Raw genomic sequence first — 19,309 nt, forward strand, 5'->3', positions numbered from 1 at the left:
TATGTCTTTTCCATTTCTTTTATTTCCATTACATTAATGTACTACAATTCTTTTTAAAACATTGTAAAAGCCACACAGAGTACCATTATACATATTAACAGTTTGAAATGTGCTCAATGACACATTTTACTACATTCATATTCCTATTTTTAAAACCTTTCAGTTACTGATTTCACACCAGTAATTTTTCTCCCATAATCTAATCAATGTACCAAATAAGATCTAGCAGTTAATGTAAAAAGTACAGCTGCATGAACCATGAGTTCACATTGCTGACTACAGCTTTCTACACTTTTCAAAAACTGTTAGAATTATATTAGCAACAATGTTTATGAAACAGAGGACTTTCTCAGAAGTGCATAAGGATCACTAAGAAGCAGGGATAATCAGAAGATCAAATGCCATGTGAGTAAGGGTACACTGCAGCTGCTGTCATCTCCACGCTGCTGCACTGGGCCACAGCACCAAGAGGTAGAACACACCTACCTGTGTTGATGTGTGAAGGTCACCTACCCAGGAACACAGGCTGTGGAGGGTGCCAAGGTTAGCCAGAGAGGGAGATGCACAGAAGACTGTTCTCAATTTCTCTGTTGACCCTAAACACCTAACTGGACGTAGAAGCCTGTATTCGACAGACACACCAATAGCATTCCACTTTAAGAATTTAAGGAGAAATGAGAACTAGATAAAATCAGAAATATCCTACAAAAGTGAAAGCAAATCCACTAATGTGAATATTAGGAAGTAATTCTAAGGTGCACAAAGATATTTTTTTCTTCTTTTAAGGGACCTTTTGACTCTTTCATTCCTTTCCTGATTTGTACATTTATTCCCTGCCCCACCCTCTCATTATTTTTGAGGAGAAAAAAAAAATAAAATTTTCTTTCCTCCTGCTATCCTTTTTTTCCTGCTAGCATCTGTGCATAATGGTACATCATCGCTTTTAGACAGAATTCCCAAGATATTTCATTAGGTATCTCTCTGCTAAAATTTGTGATGTATTTAGACCAAAACGTTTCAAGTCCTGCAACATCACTGCAGAATTCTTATTCCAATATTGAGTGAGGTTACAAATAATGGTCAAATCTGTTATTATATTAGCACAACTGCCAAGACTCTTTCTTTAAAGGTTTTTTGCTTTGAAAGAAAGTATTTTACTTGTTTGTTAAAACAAACTCACTGAGATGAGTCAAATTTAAGTACCCAAATACAGCAAACGATCCCCTGTAAGTATCCTTAATATAATGCGGTCTCATCAGTAGATTTTTTTGGGAATTATCCTCAGAGATTTATTGGTTCCCACACACAGCTATTGTTTAAAAGATCTTCAAAGGGCCTGTTTACTAACACAAGTGCCAATTTTGTTTTCAGTTGCACTCAAATTGCCTGCAGTATGGGGCAACAATGCTAAGCCAAAAAAGGCCTTTATCAGCTGCAGTTTGATGTACTGTAAACAAATTGATATAAAAGCACCAGAAGGTTTACACCATGCTGTCAGCATTTCTTCTGACCACACAAATCAGAATATGCAACTAAAGCTCACAATATTTTAAAAAGCATCAGTATCCTCTAGCAACAATTTAAAAGGTTAACATGCATTATCAGTGTGTCTTAAAGAGTTTTAGAGCACGCTTTCTCACATTAGTTATGGAGCTGAGCAGCTTCCTATAAATAGGTAGAGCATCCACTAGTGATCTTGGATGAAGTCTGAAGTTCCTCTAATCCTAAACATGCTTAAATTAAAAAGTTTTGTTGCAGACTTCTATGAGGTCAGGATTTCATCTCTTCCTTTCTTTCCTGTATTGAAGTCTATGTCATGATCACCCTTGAAGGTGTTAATTTGGTTTCAAGAATAAGTTTTTTTTTATTATTTAAATACTTTATACCAACTTCTGAAAGTACTTGGGGAATAATCTCAGTTTTGGAAAAGCTCATTTTCGAAAATAATCTCAATTTCCAACATGTTTCCTACTCGTGACTGTTTCTGCAGAATGCTACGGGGTGCATCAGGGAAGAGTGATAAGTACATGAGAGCTCACACTCAGAGAGGTACCATTCATTATTCTTTAGAAGGCACTATGGGAGAACAATGAAGATGAGGCACATTTATCAGTTAAAAACCAAGGGTCTCTATCTGTTAAGACAGAGAATGTATGAGGATCCATAATAACCTCTAACTGGCCTCAGGTGAACTGGTTAAGACACCCAAGTATTCAAGAATTGCATTTATAAAGAAATGTATCATGATGGGCATAACAGGACATCCTGTCTTAGTGTAAAAATGCATCCAATTTCTTTTTGATATGTTCAAAAGCGTCTTTCCCCATGTAGTCCATGCGCCCTTCCTCCCATTTTCTCCGCTCATCTTCTGGAACTGGTTTTGCTGGTTTGAAGTGAATAGACAGCTCTGAAACAGAATGTGCAACCTCGTTCTGTGGGAAGAAGCAGAACAGTGGGAAAACAGTCATTTGGTTGTTCTTATATCAATTTTGTGAAGTTAAACCTTAAATGACAAACTTCTGCACTGTACGCTTCCAGTTAAAACAATAAAAAAACCCCAATATTCACATGCTCATTCCTGTTTTGATAATGTGACCTCATTTTCCCATGCTCTTACTGCTTTCCATGGCATCTTTGAGCATACCAAACATTTATTTTACTGATCTTAACTCAGGTCTTGGCATACTCAGCAACAATACAATGAAAATATTACGAAAATATTACAAATATGGCCTGGTTAGAGTAGAATATCTGCCACAATAATTTATGATTTATCTGTTCAAATCTTGTCTCCAACAGGCTTTCATGGGAACATACATTTCTAGAATTTTTGGTAATTTGTTTTATTTGAACTCCAGTGAGATCAGTATTATTTAGCAGATGTGAGACACATTGTTCATTAAATTAATTCAAAAGATGGACACTGTTCATTATACCAACAGCTAGTTAATTTTGACTGACAGTCCGAAATTGTAAATGCTGGTTCAAAGTCAAGTCATCATAGGTGCACAAATGAAAGACATTATTAGTGATAATTTTTACCACATAAAAGAAACACTGTGTCCACAGTTCACCAATGCCAGCAAAAAGGGGACATCCCAACAATTACAACCTGTAATAAAGATTAAATATAACAAGGACTAATCAAGGCAGCCACTGAAAACCTCCTTTCAGTACTACTCGAAGAGGTTCACAGAAAAACAACTCATCTCACATTATAAACAAAACTAATCAATTAGAACGACTTCCCAGTGAAGCCCTCACAAATTCAAGGTAAAAACGTTTCAAAATAGAACTTAATGGGCAGGAATCAATGTCTTAAACTGCCTAAACATCCTGAAATATCCATTACATCTGCCAGTTTGGGGCAGATAAGGCACGGGACTTGTGCAAGACAAGGTAAGGTATTTCAAACAGCCGACATGACACTAAATGCTTGGGTAACTGCATCCTTCCATAGGTGTCATCCCTACCTGCTTCCCTCTCTGTACATGATTCTAAACCTGGCAGAATACTCTGAGAAGAGTGCTTGCTTCCTATACATGCAGACATGCAACAGTACTTGGTATTTAATTTTCAGCCTGCATTAATGTGTGAAGATTTCTTTCTTTATCATTGGCAAGTTTTATCAACAGCTTTGGAAGCCATTAACAAGATGACTGGAATCATCATGTTCTTAGAAATTAGGAATTTCAGCTAGGGCCCAAACACCCCTGGCTGCACAGGAGCTACAGGGTTTTTTCTCAGTCTTGAAGTATTTCACCACAGTGCCTCACAATCATACAAAAGCCCTCATTAGGAAAATGGCTGTGTTGTGTACCTTACAAAACCTTGACACCCTGTCAACCTCATCAACACCAAGTCTGCCCCTGTTGTCACATTGCCCACATGTGCAAGTGCCTGTAAATGCAGTGCAAGGTCAGAAAGGAAAGCCTAGTCACTCAGGCTCCTGCACGTTCCCTTTCCACCTGCTTGGAAACATCACCTCAGCAGGTAAAAAAACCCACAACAAAACAAAACAGAACAAACAAACATGAAATACCCAAACAGCTTTGCTTGTATTAGTATTGGAGAACTAAAATTAACACCATGCATTGATTACTTGGGTGTTAGCACAGGAAAATACACATTTAAAAACTCAAAGTTTTGAAAAGAAAACTAGAAAGGGATCACACCCCACTATTGGAAACAATTAAGGAATTACATAGCTAAAAGATTAAGGAATTTATTTGCAAATTGCATTATAATTAATTGAGCTTTCCCAAAATTACATTGGCAGCAAAGACACACATGCAGTTATCAATAGATGTTCAATGCACAAAGCTACATGTACCATTTCTGAGGTTTCCTGAAACACAGGTTGAAGTACCGGTTGTTCTGAAGGTCTGTCAGGCTCAGAGAGATGGACATTAGGATCTCTTGGTTCGACTTCATACACAGGTTGCTAAAATACAGCCACTGAGGTTTTATTAGGAGAATATTTTTTTCAAAATTTCCTTATCATCAGAATTCATACAATACAATACAATCACTTTCAGTCTTGGGGTAGGGTAAAGCAATGGATGGGAGGAAAGCAAGGAAGCACATTATCACCAAGGAGAAAATCCATGTCACCCAGCTTTAGCTATCAAAAATGGCTTTGAATCAATGCCTACTACTATAATCAATCTAGGATAAGTATCTCCAGAGGGCAGCTCATCTTGTCTTAAAATAGGTTCAAAGTGGCTGTCATTCTTCAGTGACTACACATACAGCCTGGGAAGGGAGCTTACAGTAGATTCTTACCATTCATGGGGCCAAACTTCAACAAGAAAAATCTCATTTTAGGATAACAGCTTGCTTTACATAAGCTTTTTATATGCATGAAATAAAAACAGAACAATGCATTCCAAAACAGAGTTAAAATAGATTCCCCAAAAAATATTGTCCCAAATATTTGCTTTTGACAGAGAGCAAAACATAAATGAGTAGACAGACCCCATTCTAAAGTCTTTTCCTCCAAAACAATCCCACAAGTCTATTGAAGCTGAGCAAGAAAAAGTGGAATGATGGCATTCCTAAGTAAGGAGAGAAGCAAGCTATTACTTTCCAATTAATTCTGATAAACCAATCCTAGTTATCAAAATACTAATAGAAATTTAAATTTTAATGAAACTAATTTAGGTGAGCATTAGGATTTTTTTACCCCAAACAAACATCTTGCTCATGTGTCCCTATTTGGTTTGAGCCTTTCCAGTGGAGTCAGATGCATAAGGCACACAAGAAAACACATCCTTTGCAAATAAATTATTCTTAAGTTATGGAACTGGAAGGCTTGAAATTTTCCTTCAGCCCCTTCACACTCGGAGGAGAAAGGAAGGGGGGGAAGGGGAAGAGGAAATTACAGTTTTACTTTATAGATTTACTGTAGTCTAAAGAAATTAAGGGAAGAACATCTTGAGAGTTGTCTTCATCGTTGTAGAGTGTAGTTCACAAGTTTCAATAGCAGATGACATTAGAACACTAATTTAATTTTCTTGCAGTTGTACCATGGGGTAATATGGTGTATCATCCAATATCTAATGACTTACACCTGCAGAGGCATTGTGCTATTATGTCCAACTTAATGCCTGCATAAAATAAGGAGATTCAGTGCAACAGAAACACACAAATAGAAGAAAAGTGACAAAAGAAGCAGAAAGACTGCAATATTCATTAGTAGATTCTTTCAAGACTTTCCTTGTTGCTGAAGTCACAGAAATTAGAGGAACAGTTTTCTGGGTCAACACTTGTGGGGAAAAAAACTTCTACAGAGGAGTGATAGAAAGGATTCTAGTTCTAAATATATTAATTCACAAAAGAATTAATATTCAAAATACTACTTTGGTAGCAGGTTTTTTTAGATTACATTTGATTAAGTACTTAACAACTTTGAATAAATAACCTCTTCCTAAAATGCAAAGCAAACTCTTTCAACTTCCAGACACATCATACATGCATTACTAAAGATTAAAGAAAATAAATAGGCTTTAGACTATTTTTAATGCTAGTGAGAAAATTCAATAGCTACAGCTAAATTGAAGAGACAGTCTTCCAGATCAGAAGAATAATGAAAGAATCTCCTTTTAGCATATAATTTGACTTTGTTACTGCATATAACAATATACAACACACTCACGGCTTTGAAGGCGAGTTCCTCGGGTGAGCATGCTGTGGGATTTACTTCATTTGTCTGCTCTGGGAGCTCGGGCATTGGCAGTGAACTGGGCACACAAGGACTGATCTTCTTCAGTGTAACTTCAACTCCATTGAAAGCATGCTAATGAAAACAAAAACATCCCACCACTGAAATACAATTTTTCAGGGGAGTAATAATTTATTTGCAACAGTTGCACTTCCTTACAGGGATTTAATCATTAAAGGAATAACTTAATAAATGCAAGAAAGGTGTATGGACCGAGATTCAGATAATGTTGCAGTTTAGGCTTTTGCTGTTTTGCAATCATGAGTATACCAGCATCATCAGGAGGTAAATCTAACAGGTATTTCCACCTTCATTTACCATAGCTGAAATATTTCTTTAATACTCAATGCCTTAACAATTAAAGCATGTTAAAGCATAAGATCAAAAACTACCCATTCCTTCCTCTGCTTTCCAGTTTGTCATGAAGTTAACAAGCCAAATTATTCTCTGAGGCTTTGATGGTAAATATTCAACTGATCTTATGGGACTATGCAATTAGTTCAATTATGTTAATAATTTAATATTATAGAACATTAAGAAAATATTTACATATGCATAAATGGGATCTAATTTGTCATGTCTGGATACAAAATTAAAAATTGTACTTCTGCACATTTCTTTATGCTACTGGTCTGTAAGAAATCATCCATTTATCAACAGGTTTTTTTATTCTAATAATGAAAAGCACACATTGCTGCATTTCCTTTGAAGAAAAAAAAAGCACGAAGAGATCAGTAAATGTTTGATGACATAAGAGTACTGTATTTAACATCCTAAATGCAATTAACACTACTTTTGCCAACCTGATTTATTTGTTATGACCCTCATAGAACAAGTTATAATGTAGTTCTGAAAAGGTAAATTTTATTACAGTTCAAGAACTAGTTTGATGGTCTGTAACAACTTAGCTTCAAGAAAAACAAAAGTCTGGTTTTTTCATCTCCAGGTTATCCCTTCCCTGGCTAATTTGTATCATACTTTTGCGTGCACATACATTACCATAAAAACTTTATCAATTAAGAAGATGGCTGCAGGATATCTTGGGAAAGACAAATAGTACTACAAATCCTTCCTAAATGACTACTTTGGACACTTCTATAAGCAATCAGTGCAAGCAGCAAATACTAAGTTTTCCCACGTATATTGGGATTGCATGGCAAGGTTTTGGTAGCAGGGTGATTACAGGAGTAGCTCCTGTGAGAAGCTGCCAGAAGCTTCCCCCAAGTGCAATGGAGCCAATGCCAGCTGGCACCAAAATGCACCTGCCCCTGGCCAAGTCCCGGCCCATCAGTTAATGGTGGTAGCGCCTTTGGGATAACAGATTTAAGGAGGAGGAAAATCTCCTTCCTCTTTTAAGACGGAGGAAGGAGTTGCCTTGCAACTGGACAACTGCAGGCAGAGAAGTGAGAATATGTGCGAGCAACAGCCCTGCAGACACCAGGATCACTGAAGAAGGAAGGGGAGGAGGTGCTCCATGTGCCAGAGCAGAAATACCCCTGCAGCCCATGGTGAATCAGGATGTCCTTCTGAAGCCCATGGAGGTCCATGGTGGAGCATAGATCGACCTGCACCCTGTGGTGGACCCCACACCACAGCTGGTTGATGTGTGAAGGAGGCTGTGACCCCATGGGAAGCCCATGATGGAGCAGGCTCCTGGCAGGACCACCAGACCCATGAAGAGAGGAGCCTGCACTGGAGCAGGTTTGCCAGCAGGACTTGTAACCCCATGGGGGACCCGCACCTGGGGCAGGCTGTTCCTGAAGGACTGCATCCTACAGAAGGGAAGTCTGTACTGGAGCAGTTCATGAAGAACTGCAGCTCATGGGAAGGACTCATGTTGGAAAAGTCCATGGAGGACTGTCTCCCATGGGAGGGACTCCACACTGGAGCAGAGGAAGAGTTATGAGAAGTCCTCCCCCTGAGGAAGAAGAATCAGCGTGTGATGAACTGACCACAGTCCCCATTCCTCATCCCTATGTGCCATTTGGGGGAGGAGTTAAAGAAAATAGGGAGTAAAGTTGAACCCAGGAAGAAGTGAGGGATGAGGGTAGGTGTTCCAAATTTGGGGTTATTTCTCATTATTCTACTCTGATTTGATTGGTAACAAATTTGATTCATTTCCCGAAGCTGAACCTGTTTCACCTTTGATGGTACCTGGTGATAGATCTCTCCCTGTCCTTATCCAGACCCATGAGCCTTTCCTTACATTTTCTCTTCCCTGTCCAGCTTAGGAGGAGAGTGATAGAGTGGCTTTGGTGGGCACTTGGAATTCAGCCAGGGTCAGTCCACCACACCATATAATTTCTTCCTCTAGCAAACACAGAATTTTAAGAATTTTTCATTTTGATTCCAACATATTCCCACTAACCCCTTATCAGTTACCTTGCATTCCTCAGATTCTGAGTCTTCCATCTTTTGATGTTTTTCCAACAAAGGCAATATACTAGCACTGTATATATTCCACCAGAGGGCAAGAAATGACAGTTGATGAAAAGATCCAGAGGTGGTGCCATCCTGCATAACTCTCCTTGTTTGAAGGTTGTATTTGTAGTTCCAGGGCTTTGTTGCTCCCAAGAAGTGAACAACTTTGGCATCTCTACCAAAACTGTAGAGATCAAACATACAGGTCTACACATAAAATATTTTTTTAAGCTGATATAAACTCCTAGAAGAAACATGCTTACTTGCAGGTAAGGTAATTTAACATTTTGCAACAGCAACACATTTGAAATTATATATATTGATATTCTTTTCTATCTTTCTGGTTTAATTCATCGTGTTTTAACATACAGAAAACAGAAAGTTGCACTGCCATTTGCTTCCAGTTACTGATTCCAGTAGAAAAGTTCATGAAGAAAACTGACCAGCTCATGCAGTACTATTTCCAGTCCTCCTTCATGCTCTATTCACAAACAAATATATATAACTTCAAATATTTAATCACCAAAATTGGTTATTACTGATCCCATATTAAAAATTACTAATAAATACATCAGCCTAAGTTCATCTTCCCATTAGAGTGTATTATGCAACTGGAACAGAAATTCATTACACCCTAAATCCAACTTGCCTTTTACCAGAAAAGTTTCTCAACTGCATTGTCTGGAGTCATATAATTAGTAGCACAAATTTCATTTCATAGAAGAACCTAAGGAATGGCTCAAAAAAATTTAAGCAATGCCAACTGTTTCCCTAAGAAATTACTCAAGAACAAAGGAACAACCTTAAAAGTAAACCTGTCAGAACCTAATGCCAAAATAATTACATTTTGTCAAAAATGAAAGAAGCTTCTTTGAAAGAACATAAAAGACAGTGTAGCCAACTCTGGGACTCTCCCTGTGTCCATACATTCACCTTATATTTAAGCTTCTACTGCATGGTTTCTACATGAGATCATTTGTGATATTGCCATTTATTATAAACCAAATTCACCATTATTACTCTCTCCTACGAAAGGATGTTCGTTAACAAACTCCAGAGGTTTACAGTCAGTCAGAAGTGTTATTACTTACTGATTGAAAGCAGGAACATAGGTGTATACAGAGCTGCTGCTTAAGTTATAGAGGAAGGGCAAGTGTTTGCCAATATCTGCTGTTGCCCAGTTGCTGAAGAAGCTGTTCAACAAGCCTTGATCACCTCCTAAAGAATACATAGAACAGTATTACCGTAACGTGTGTACACTCAAACTTGTATCAAAATTTCACATCCAAGGATGGCAGTGAGACTGGGGAATGAGATTGATGTGTTCATGGGACTGCAACTTGCACTTGAAAATATGGCTCTGTGAGCATGTAGAAGTGAATAATACCTGATTCACTCCAATGCAAGTTCAGTGTAAATGAAGTTCTATTGTAATATATGAAGAAAAGAGTAGTGTTTGGTGTCCCTCAGAGCAGAAGACTGAAGATCAGCTGTGTTTCTCTCTCCTAAGCCAGACAGCAGAATTAAAGCTTACCTAGCAAGACTCAGACACCATGTCCCTTCACTGCTCTTTTCTGGGAAGAACAGTCCATAGTAAGACAACAGGCCTTAAATACAGTGTAAAAGGCAAAGTTCTGCACCTTGAATTCTTGTAGGGTACAATTCGATAAATCCTAGAGAACTCCTGCCTTCCTCTATTCTGCCTGATAGCATGGAAACTGTCTTGCACTTCATTCCTTGAGCCTTGCCCCTTACCATCAAAGCTGCCATGTTCAGCAGCAAACCGGAGCAGGAGGTTGTAAGTCCTCAAGGAGGGCCGGAACACAAATACACCACTATTGAAGCAGTCGGGCCAGCCAGAATCAGGAGCTGCCGAAAACTCTTCTCGATCGAACAACTCATCCACATTGCAAAGTACCTTAGGGAGAGTAGGAAAAGAGAAAAAAATGTTAGAGCAAATGTTTGTCTAGAACATGCGTTGTCAAATTAGTACCAATGGAGTAAATTGCTAGTTTGGCCTCGTATATATACGGCTTGCAGAGCATAAAAGCAGGGGCATTGTAAAATATGCTAGGGGTCAGAACCTTTATTTTTAATATAATAAGGCAACATAAATTGTGTTTCTCCATGATTTCTCTGATAAAATGCAAAGCCTGTGAAATTATTTTATGAACCTTGGAGACCATCCATGGCCCCTTTAAATGTTACACCATGGAAACACACAATTTACTTCTTTCTTAACTCACCTTTCCATAGTCCATTATTCTTGGTAACTACAACAGAACTGGATGAAAATTGGGAATCTAAATCATTTTAGTAAGCAACAGACTGACTAAAGGGGTAGTAGAAAAACTGTGTCTTGCTACCAGTTTTCTAATGTAACTTAAGTTCAGTGATTTGTTTTTCTTTTTTCTTTTAAGCTTCACAAGGAAGTGGGAAAATCAATCAGGTTAAGGTCCAGATAACTTTTAAAGTTTGTGGAAAGACAGCTGTGCAGTCACTGAAAGTCAGGACCCCACCTACAACTGAGCCAGTGAAAACCAGAAGAAAATTTTTTAGAAGTAAGATTACTTAATTGAATTTAAAACAAAGACAAAAATTTGCCTTCCTCCTTTAACGTAAAGCAAGAAATCATAAGCCTTCCTCCTCAAGAAGAATTAGTTAATTTGGTTTCTAGTTCAAATAAAATCCTGTTAAATTAAAATGCATCCCAGTCTTTCAAAGTGAGCCATGAAAGCGCAAGGGAAGGCTGACATGACTGTCCTTGCCAAAATTATGGCCATTTTTACCTCTGTACATCTAAAAACTTAAAAAAAAAAAATTAATGTGTCTGGGATTTTTTTTTCCATTTTAAAACCATCCTGCCTTCCTGACCAGAATAATTCCAAACAAATGTATGTGAGAGAGATCTATTTTAAATTTCTGTCAGAAGACCCAGTGCATAGAGTTTGTGATCTCTCTTGAGGACAGTCCTGAGGCTGCTCTCCAAACTGAATTTATTTTTATGCAGCCAGCACAACTGTGAGAATTGCTAAAACGTGCCAGGATGGAGCTCCTGTGACCTTGTGACCGCCAGCAAATCTGGTCACTTCACAGGCCAGTGCGCTGCCTGACAAGGAAGCATCCCACAGAGACAGACACAAATGTTTCCATGGCTCCCACTCCACTCACCAAAGTGTCTGCATCCATGAAGACACATTTGCTGTAATGAGTAAGAGTCCAACAATGAAGCTTAGTGAAGGTTACACCCAGTTCTGGCCTCTGCATCAGAGCCAAATGGACTGAGTCAGCACTGTCAAGCACATCCACCTCGATCACTTCATCAAATACACTGCTGAGGACTGACCTACCAGAGTGAGCAGTGGAGAGAAAGAAGGGAATTTAGACAAATTCATCAAAGTTCGCTTCAGGCGTGAAAACAGTGACACCCAGCACCACATTAATTATGGCAATAACCAAAGCTAGATTGATTGGCTAGAGTAAGAAGTCAGAAACGAAAAGTCTTTGCAAACAGCCTACTGCAGTGGCAGCTATCAAGCCATGAAACAGGGTCTCCTCCACTATGGGGACCAGCCCATCTCAAAAGCGACAGCTGCTCTATGGAGGAGAAAACAATCCTTATTTTAGTCACTTCTCTCCTTTAGAAACACCAAGAGAAATTAAAGCAGCTTTCATCCTGCACAACTGATTCTAAAGAACAGCACCATACTGTTCCTTCTGCATTTTACAGGGTGAGACACTGCACTGCCAGCACACTCATTTGTACCTATTGTGCCCAAGTACACACAGCTTCAAAACTGCAACTTTTATAAGGTGCATATATACTTGCTCACCACATATAGCTCCTCACTACTATATAGCATCTCAAATAAGACTTTTAGCTAAACATCTTTTTTCTATGCATGCATTTCATGAGAATTCTGTAGGTAACACCAAAGTAGGTAATTTTCCTTCAAGAAGTAAGAAAAAAAAGTCTTTTAAACATATTTGTTTACCCTACACTATTATAATCAAAGTCCTCTTTGTCTCACAAATACAGAAAAAGAAAAGCCTGTGCTAGCTGAAATCCAGATTTCAGGCTCTTTAGTTTTTGCCTGATTGATCTTCAAGGAACAGGAATTAACTGGGAAAGAACTAGGTACAGTACAGATTTTTAGAAGTATATTTCAGTGATCTACTTTTTTAAAAAAAAAATGCTGTCCTTTATTTAAAATCTATATTATAAAGGTTTTTCTTCCCACGGAATGGGCATGAAAAGAATTACAGACTTAGTATTGACATGTGCATCAAACCGATACTGTATTCCCTGAGGAAGGTTACAGTGTTCTGACAATTTCCATACTTCAAAAGTCTGTAAAAACAGATTTTTGTGCATCCAGACACAGCAAAAATATGTTTCTTGAGCCAGATGCATTGCAAATACATTCACATGGCATACAGAAAACAGGAGCTTGCACACTTCCTTAGACATAGCAGAACTAAGAGTTTAAGTTGCTGTGGCATGGCATGTGCCGTTTAACATGTGTCACAGTCCTCCAAATAACAGGGCTTGAGTTCAGACTCAATAAGATTTCTGTAAATGCTATTCTGCAGTGCCTGTAGAATCACAACACAAACTGCAAAGTGATTTATACAAAAAAGCAAAAAGAAATTAATTTCTTATCATGATAGGTGTCCACCAATATTTTAAGAAGATTAGTCATGTGAAACTGAGCTCTTAGGTGTATGAAGAGTTGTGATGTCACAGGTGGTTATGTATCTTGCTCTTTCTAAGAGAGAAAAATTGGAGGAAAAAACAGTAGTGCAAGACACTAAAACCTTAGTTCCAAATTTTCAGCTTGTGTTCTCAATTATGAGACAAATTCCAGCCACAAGCTCTACTTCTGCAAGTGAATTCTTATTAGGCCTAGGAGCTTATAACAGATTTTATTTGAGACTCCTCTTAGAAATCACTAGCCAAGGGGGAAGTTTTAGGTATAATGCTGTGAAATCCACAGAAACCTATTTAAATCTTCCATGCTGTTGCTTATTCTTCCATTATTTAAATCTTCAAATACACATTAACATTTACCTCATCCCACTGGAAACCTCTGGGGTAACTAAAACTGCTAATTTTCTGGATGTCTTATGGTTCCTCAATGACTGTCCGAGAACGAGAGCGCCTTGACAGTACACATCATCAGCAGCAAGGGTCACAAAGGCTTGATCTGTTACTGAAAAAAAATATTCAGAAGAGTCACTTTACAGTTTTAACATAAGCCCTTTTAGCAGGCTCCCTCCTCTTCCAGATAAACAACAATCTGCAGCTTATAACAACCTGCAGCTCCTGTGATGAGCTCTCTTCTCTCACAGACTCCCCCCAAAAGACACAATTGAATAGAAAATCCAGGGAGAGCAGAATGTATGTTTCTAATTTTTATTATTGTTGTTTGCCTGATTTTCACAATTGCAGGTTTTGGGTTAGCCTTAAACAAGTAATTCCCTAAGTCTTATTGCCTAAACATAATACCAATGAAAAAAGCTGATCTGTGCATATTGAGATTTTATATTTCACAAACGTAGTATAATAAAACCAATAAGGAAAATGTTCTTGTTTTTGCAGTGCCAAAAGCTGAGGAAAAGAACAAGATGTTGAGTACTAGCCAGAAATGTTGTTTCCATAACACCACTGAATCAACCCAACATTATTTTTGCTCTGCCTTCTTTGTACTGGGGTACAGTACCTGGTGCTGTCTGAACAAGTACAGAGAAATTCCTACCAAGATCAGTACACCTCCCAGAAGCTGAGGATCCCTACGTCAAGTAACTTCAGGAAATTTAGGAGTGTTCCTCATTATCAAGAAACACATGAGAAAAGAAGTTACAATAAAAAAGAAAGTGACCAAACTCCTGCATGACAGGAGGCAATGTATTTAGGAGAGATACCAGGCCAGTGGCAGGATCACGAGGGGCTGCTTCTTCAGCTCTGCCCTGTGCCAGAACCAAACGAAACTCTCCTGGGGAGAACCTGTAACTCAGCAAGGTGAATGGCCTCCTCGGAAAAGAAGGATGATACATTCTAGGCTGCAAAATTAACCAGAACAAGATGAGCAGGTCACACAGATGAGGGGAACTCCACTGAGCTCTACAGAACTTGAATAAACACTTGTGTTGAAATACTTGTTTAGAACCACCATCATCTTAAGGGACAGGCAATTGCATTAAATAAATTATAACAACCAAACAATACCAACATAAACAACCTGTCATACAGTTTCCAGGGTCTGTGAGAAACACTAGGAAAGAATCTCACAGAACAAGTTGCAGAGAACTCAACAAATTACCTCATGGCTGCCTCAGCCAGAGGCTGCCAAAATGAATGAGTTCTAACCCCGAACCTTCATCACGGTATGCAATAAAGTATGGTTGATGCCTGTGATAAGCTAACAGATACTAAGTATTTTTATTTTTCACATCCTCCAAATCCAGAGCAAAACACATACCTACTGGTGTGCTGCCTTTTCCCCCCACTTTTTGCCCTCTTTCACTCATCTCCAGCCAGCCAGCTTTATTTCAAACACACATACCTTACATTTGCTGACATTGCCACACATCCCTGCACCTCATGAGAATCCCAGTAAGCGTCAAACTTGGCCAAAAAAACCCCAAATCATCCATGCAAAGCCCACAGCTAAGCAAACTCCAGTAACATTTCTGATCACAATTTCCAGATGAAGAAAATGAAAAAATGAGTTTTCAAATCTGCCATTATAATAACAGATCAAGCAAGTTATGCGCTTTCCAGAAAACAACGAATAAGGAGTAGCTTTAAAATGACAGATGTGAAGTAAACTGCTCCTACTGCAATTTTCCAGAAGGTTAAAGGAATAAATATAAGCATCCATAAAAATCAATGTAAACCAGAAAACCACTGAGGGCTACTTCAGCAATAAAATTACTCTGAAAAGATGCAAAAAGTCAGGAAAGAAAAGCAGTTTTGTGTTAGGCAACAAGCATCTTCAGCCAAAGAAAAGTAATAAAACAAGTACTGAGAGGAATGTGGGAGTTAGGTTAATATGAAAAACAAATTGCAAAATGAGTGGGAGTTCCAATCTTAAAATACTGTTTTAAACAGCAACCACAAAACTGAACACAATCTTCACATGGCTTTTGCAAATTCTTTTAGCTACAGAAGCTGAATCTTTACTTAAGTAATACATACAGAAATACACAAACTACTCATTAAATAGTTCAGCAAGCTCGTATGGAAAGTTACCACATCCTCCAAATGCTTTCATGCCCTGTACCCCTGTGGTCAGAACCACAAGGAAGCAAAGTGACAAACAACTGTTGCTTCTAAGAAACTCTCACTGATACCTCACAAAAATAAAAAAAAACCTGTCTGTTTTGAGAATCAGATGTGGGATACATGTTATGGCCTTCTTAATACAGTGAATCATTATAGAGATAATTAAATAGATAATAAAACTATTGACTGAAAATATTTAGCATTAAAATATTTCTGGTGCAAGGAGAGAAGCATATCCTAGCAATTTGAAAACCATATAGGGTTATCACTAATTCATTAAAGATCCATAGGGGTTTAAAATCAAAATATTTTATCATTACTTTTTCTTTCATCTAATCCTTGCTTTCAAGGAAGAAGTGTTGCTTGACTTGCCTTGTTTATAAAATTCTTTGGAATATAGCCTATAAGTAAATATTTTATTTTTATAACTGAGGATCAGGTTTTCATATACATTCTTGGAAGTAAATTTTTTACCTGAAAGCTTCCATTTAGCTGAAAACAAGGACAGTGCATGAAATCTAGTGTACACAGGGTTTCACTCTCTGACTTTAAAAGATCAAATCTTCTTTAAGTTTGAAAGCCAGAGGTGTAGGTATTTAAATTCATTGCAACTGGTTTTTGTTTTGTTTTTTGTTTTGGGGGGTTTTTTTAAGTGTCGAGAAACCATTAAGCATAACATTAATTCTTTGTGCTGAATGACAATAAGATTTTTAATGGACAACACCCACCGTTAGGGGTATTAAGTTTTCAAGCAAATTGTTTTCAAGCTGTAGATCCTTATGGCAAATATAATACCACTTACGATCAGTGAACTATGAGTAAAGTAAGTGTACAACTAGAATCCCATTAAAACCCTGTCATATGAATTCATAAATCTGCTCATTTCTTTTGTCTGGATTACCACACAGCACGTGATGGTGCAAATTAAGAAATTATCATCAGTAGTAGCTCCTCAGTTTTATTACTTAACAATAAGTTTCTTAGGACAAAACAGGGATTTTCAAGGAAGTAACTTGTTGAGTTATTCTAGAACCTGCTCTGCAGCTACACAGAGAAGACAGCAAAAGTAATGTGAATCAGTACAGTCAGGGTGATCTTATGTGGAACTCGTTAAAGCTTTTTTAGCCAAGATCACCAACTTTTTATGCTACTTACTCATAGAAGTAGCACCTCTGACACTGCCAGAGGCAAAATTCTTCGACAGGCATGAAAACTAATTCTAGGGCACCTAAAAGGTTTATTTAGAGTACAAACAGAGCAAACAGACAGGGTGGTGCTCACTTTGATGTTCAAAGAGAAAAAGAGAATTAACAAACACCAGGTATCCACTTTGAGAAGCAGGAGTGACTGATAATAACAAGCTCTGAGTGACTCAAGTGCACCTGCCAAATTCAAGACAAATTTAAGAAGAGTAGGGAGGTTTTTTTCATAATCCACTAGACATAGCTTTTAAATATATTTTTATATTTCTTCAGACAGACAAAGGAGAGATGTGCTCCAGCTGTAGCTCCTAGAGTAACAATTCAACTTTACCAAGCTGCCCACTGCAAAATGGCAACAGGAGACCAGACTCTCATACGTTATGATTTTTCTGTAAAAACATTCTAAGTAACACATTGTCATCTTATGCACAAAAACAAGAGCAGATAAATCAATAAGTGAAAGCCTGCAGCAGGCTGGTTAGGTCCCCAGCGCCTACTGCCATTCATACTAACCAACATTGTACAACTGCTTTCTTAAACCCCTCCCCGATACATCTATTGCTCTTTTGTAACCTTCCCCCTGCTACTCCAGAGACAATCTGCAGGATGAGCAGGCTGCAGCCTGGATCTGTGCCACTGAGGCAAAGCACCCCACTCAAATCCCAAGCGACAGTGATATAACACAGCTCCAACTCACAGCACGTTCCCTGACAACAATTTTGTTACTCCCTCTCCCACACAAAGGTCTCTATGGATCTTCCCCCAGAAGCATGTCTCAGTGAAGATGTGTTAGACTACCCAAAAGATAACACAAGCTGTAGGCTTCTCACTTCTCTGACCTAGCACAACCATATCCTGGAACAGAAAGGTTTGCTCCTGCTGATACCCACGACCTTATAAGCAGTCAAGAAGTGTTTTGTTGTAAGTAGATAAAATGAACAATGGTGTCAGACAATAACCTGAGTCAGACCCCTACCAAAAATTATTATGCAAGTTTCCAGCAGAGAGGCAGTTCTTGCCCTAGTAAACAAATGACAGCTGGAAATTTTAATTCCCATGCTTTCTTAGGTCTAACAGTAGAAACATTTATGTTACTAATGAAGATAAACAGCAAACACTTTACACAGACCTTTTTATTACAGAATTTAAATTGACATTCAATGGCATACAATATTTCTCTTGGCCTAATGAAGTCCTGCCTCATCCAAAACCAGACTCTCTCTTATCTTTTATTAAAACATCACTGAATTTTAGTAGACAGGATTACTGCTGTTGTGTTGGAAGAGCACTTGATTCCAATTCTGTGTAGCTTTTATTATGTGTCTTTCAGTTAAGAACTGTTACATTCTGCTTCAAGACCCTGCAATGTTGGTATTCAATGGATAGTAAATGATGCTCATGAAAACTCAAATGCAACAATATCATAAGATGCAAATAAGCGTAACACCTAAAACAGTAATATAGGAGTTTGAAAAATGGTAATAATTTGTAATAATTATTAGTAATAATCCCTTAAGCAATCCAGAGTTAGTTAGATGTTTCCAGTCTTTCCACACCTTCCTTCCAACCAAAAAAAAAAAGAAAAAAAAAAAAAAACCCAAAGACCAAAACCAAAGAAAACCCTCAAACAAACAAAACCACAATTCTCTAATCTTTTCATTTGCAGATTTGCTTTCTGCATCCTCCTGGTGCTGAAGTGCCACATACATGAATTCAAACTTGGGATCCATTTGTCCAGATGCCTGACACCATTCAAACGGTTCCATAAACCAAGCTTTGTGGGAGCTGCTGCTCTCAAAACCAAGGAAAAAGTTGAGTAGGTTCAAGAAACAGAACGGTACCTGCACCCACCCCATGTGATTAGCCCTAAAACTTCATGGCTTTAAGGATAACTGATTAAGACCAATACCAATGCTGTATAAGAAGGGGCATGAGAAAGGTTTCTCTGAACCTGCCTTAGACTGAGGCAACCAACCCCAGCCCGTCACCCTGGGGATCCACCAGGAAAGCACGCAGAGACCCAAGCAGGCCAAGCTGTACGTACAAGCAGAATACATAAATGAGTTCAGCTATTTCGCCCCATCACCCAGACAGTTAAAATCCTCTTCTGAAGCTGCTAATTACAGCACAGCACTCCGCTGATAAGAAAACAGCAGAGACCCTCGCCCGCACCGG

At 38.3% G+C, this 19,309-nt stretch overlaps 1 protein-coding gene across 3 annotated transcripts in view; it reads right to left on the reverse strand.

The window, feature by feature from the left end:
* Positions 1 to 19,309, reverse strand: part of GYG2 (glycogenin 2) — a 20,317-nt gene continuing 1,008 nt past the window's right edge. The window contains exons 1-9 of one of the 3 annotated variants that reach the window (XM_017728545.1): positions 14,570 to 19,294; positions 13,716 to 13,857; positions 11,816 to 11,990; positions 10,400 to 10,562; positions 9,736 to 9,862; positions 8,606 to 8,828; positions 6,158 to 6,298; positions 4,334 to 4,444; positions 1 to 2,432 (exon numbers count right to left, since the gene is read on the reverse strand). In XM_017728545.1, the coding sequence (XP_017584034.1) occupies positions 2,271 to 2,432; positions 4,334 to 4,444; positions 6,158 to 6,298; positions 8,606 to 8,828; positions 9,736 to 9,862; positions 10,400 to 10,562; positions 11,816 to 11,990; positions 13,716 to 13,720 (1,107 nt within the window). In that variant the 5' untranslated portion in view covers positions 13,721 to 13,857; positions 14,570 to 19,294 and the 3' untranslated portion in view covers positions 1 to 2,270. Of the gene's footprint in view, positions 2,433 to 4,333; positions 4,459 to 6,157; positions 6,299 to 8,605; positions 8,829 to 9,735; positions 9,863 to 10,399; positions 10,563 to 11,815; positions 11,991 to 13,715; positions 13,858 to 14,569; positions 19,295 to 19,309 lie in introns of those variants that run through there. The other 2 variants (XM_017728543.1, XM_017728544.1) reach the window with 2 other exon arrangements.

This window comes from Corvus brachyrhynchos, unplaced genomic scaffold (genome assembly GCF_000691975.1).
Source record: "Corvus brachyrhynchos isolate BGI_N302 unplaced genomic scaffold, ASM69197v1 scaffold92, whole genome shotgun sequence".
Classification (NCBI taxonomy): Eukaryota; Metazoa; Chordata; class Aves; order Passeriformes; family Corvidae; genus Corvus; species Corvus brachyrhynchos.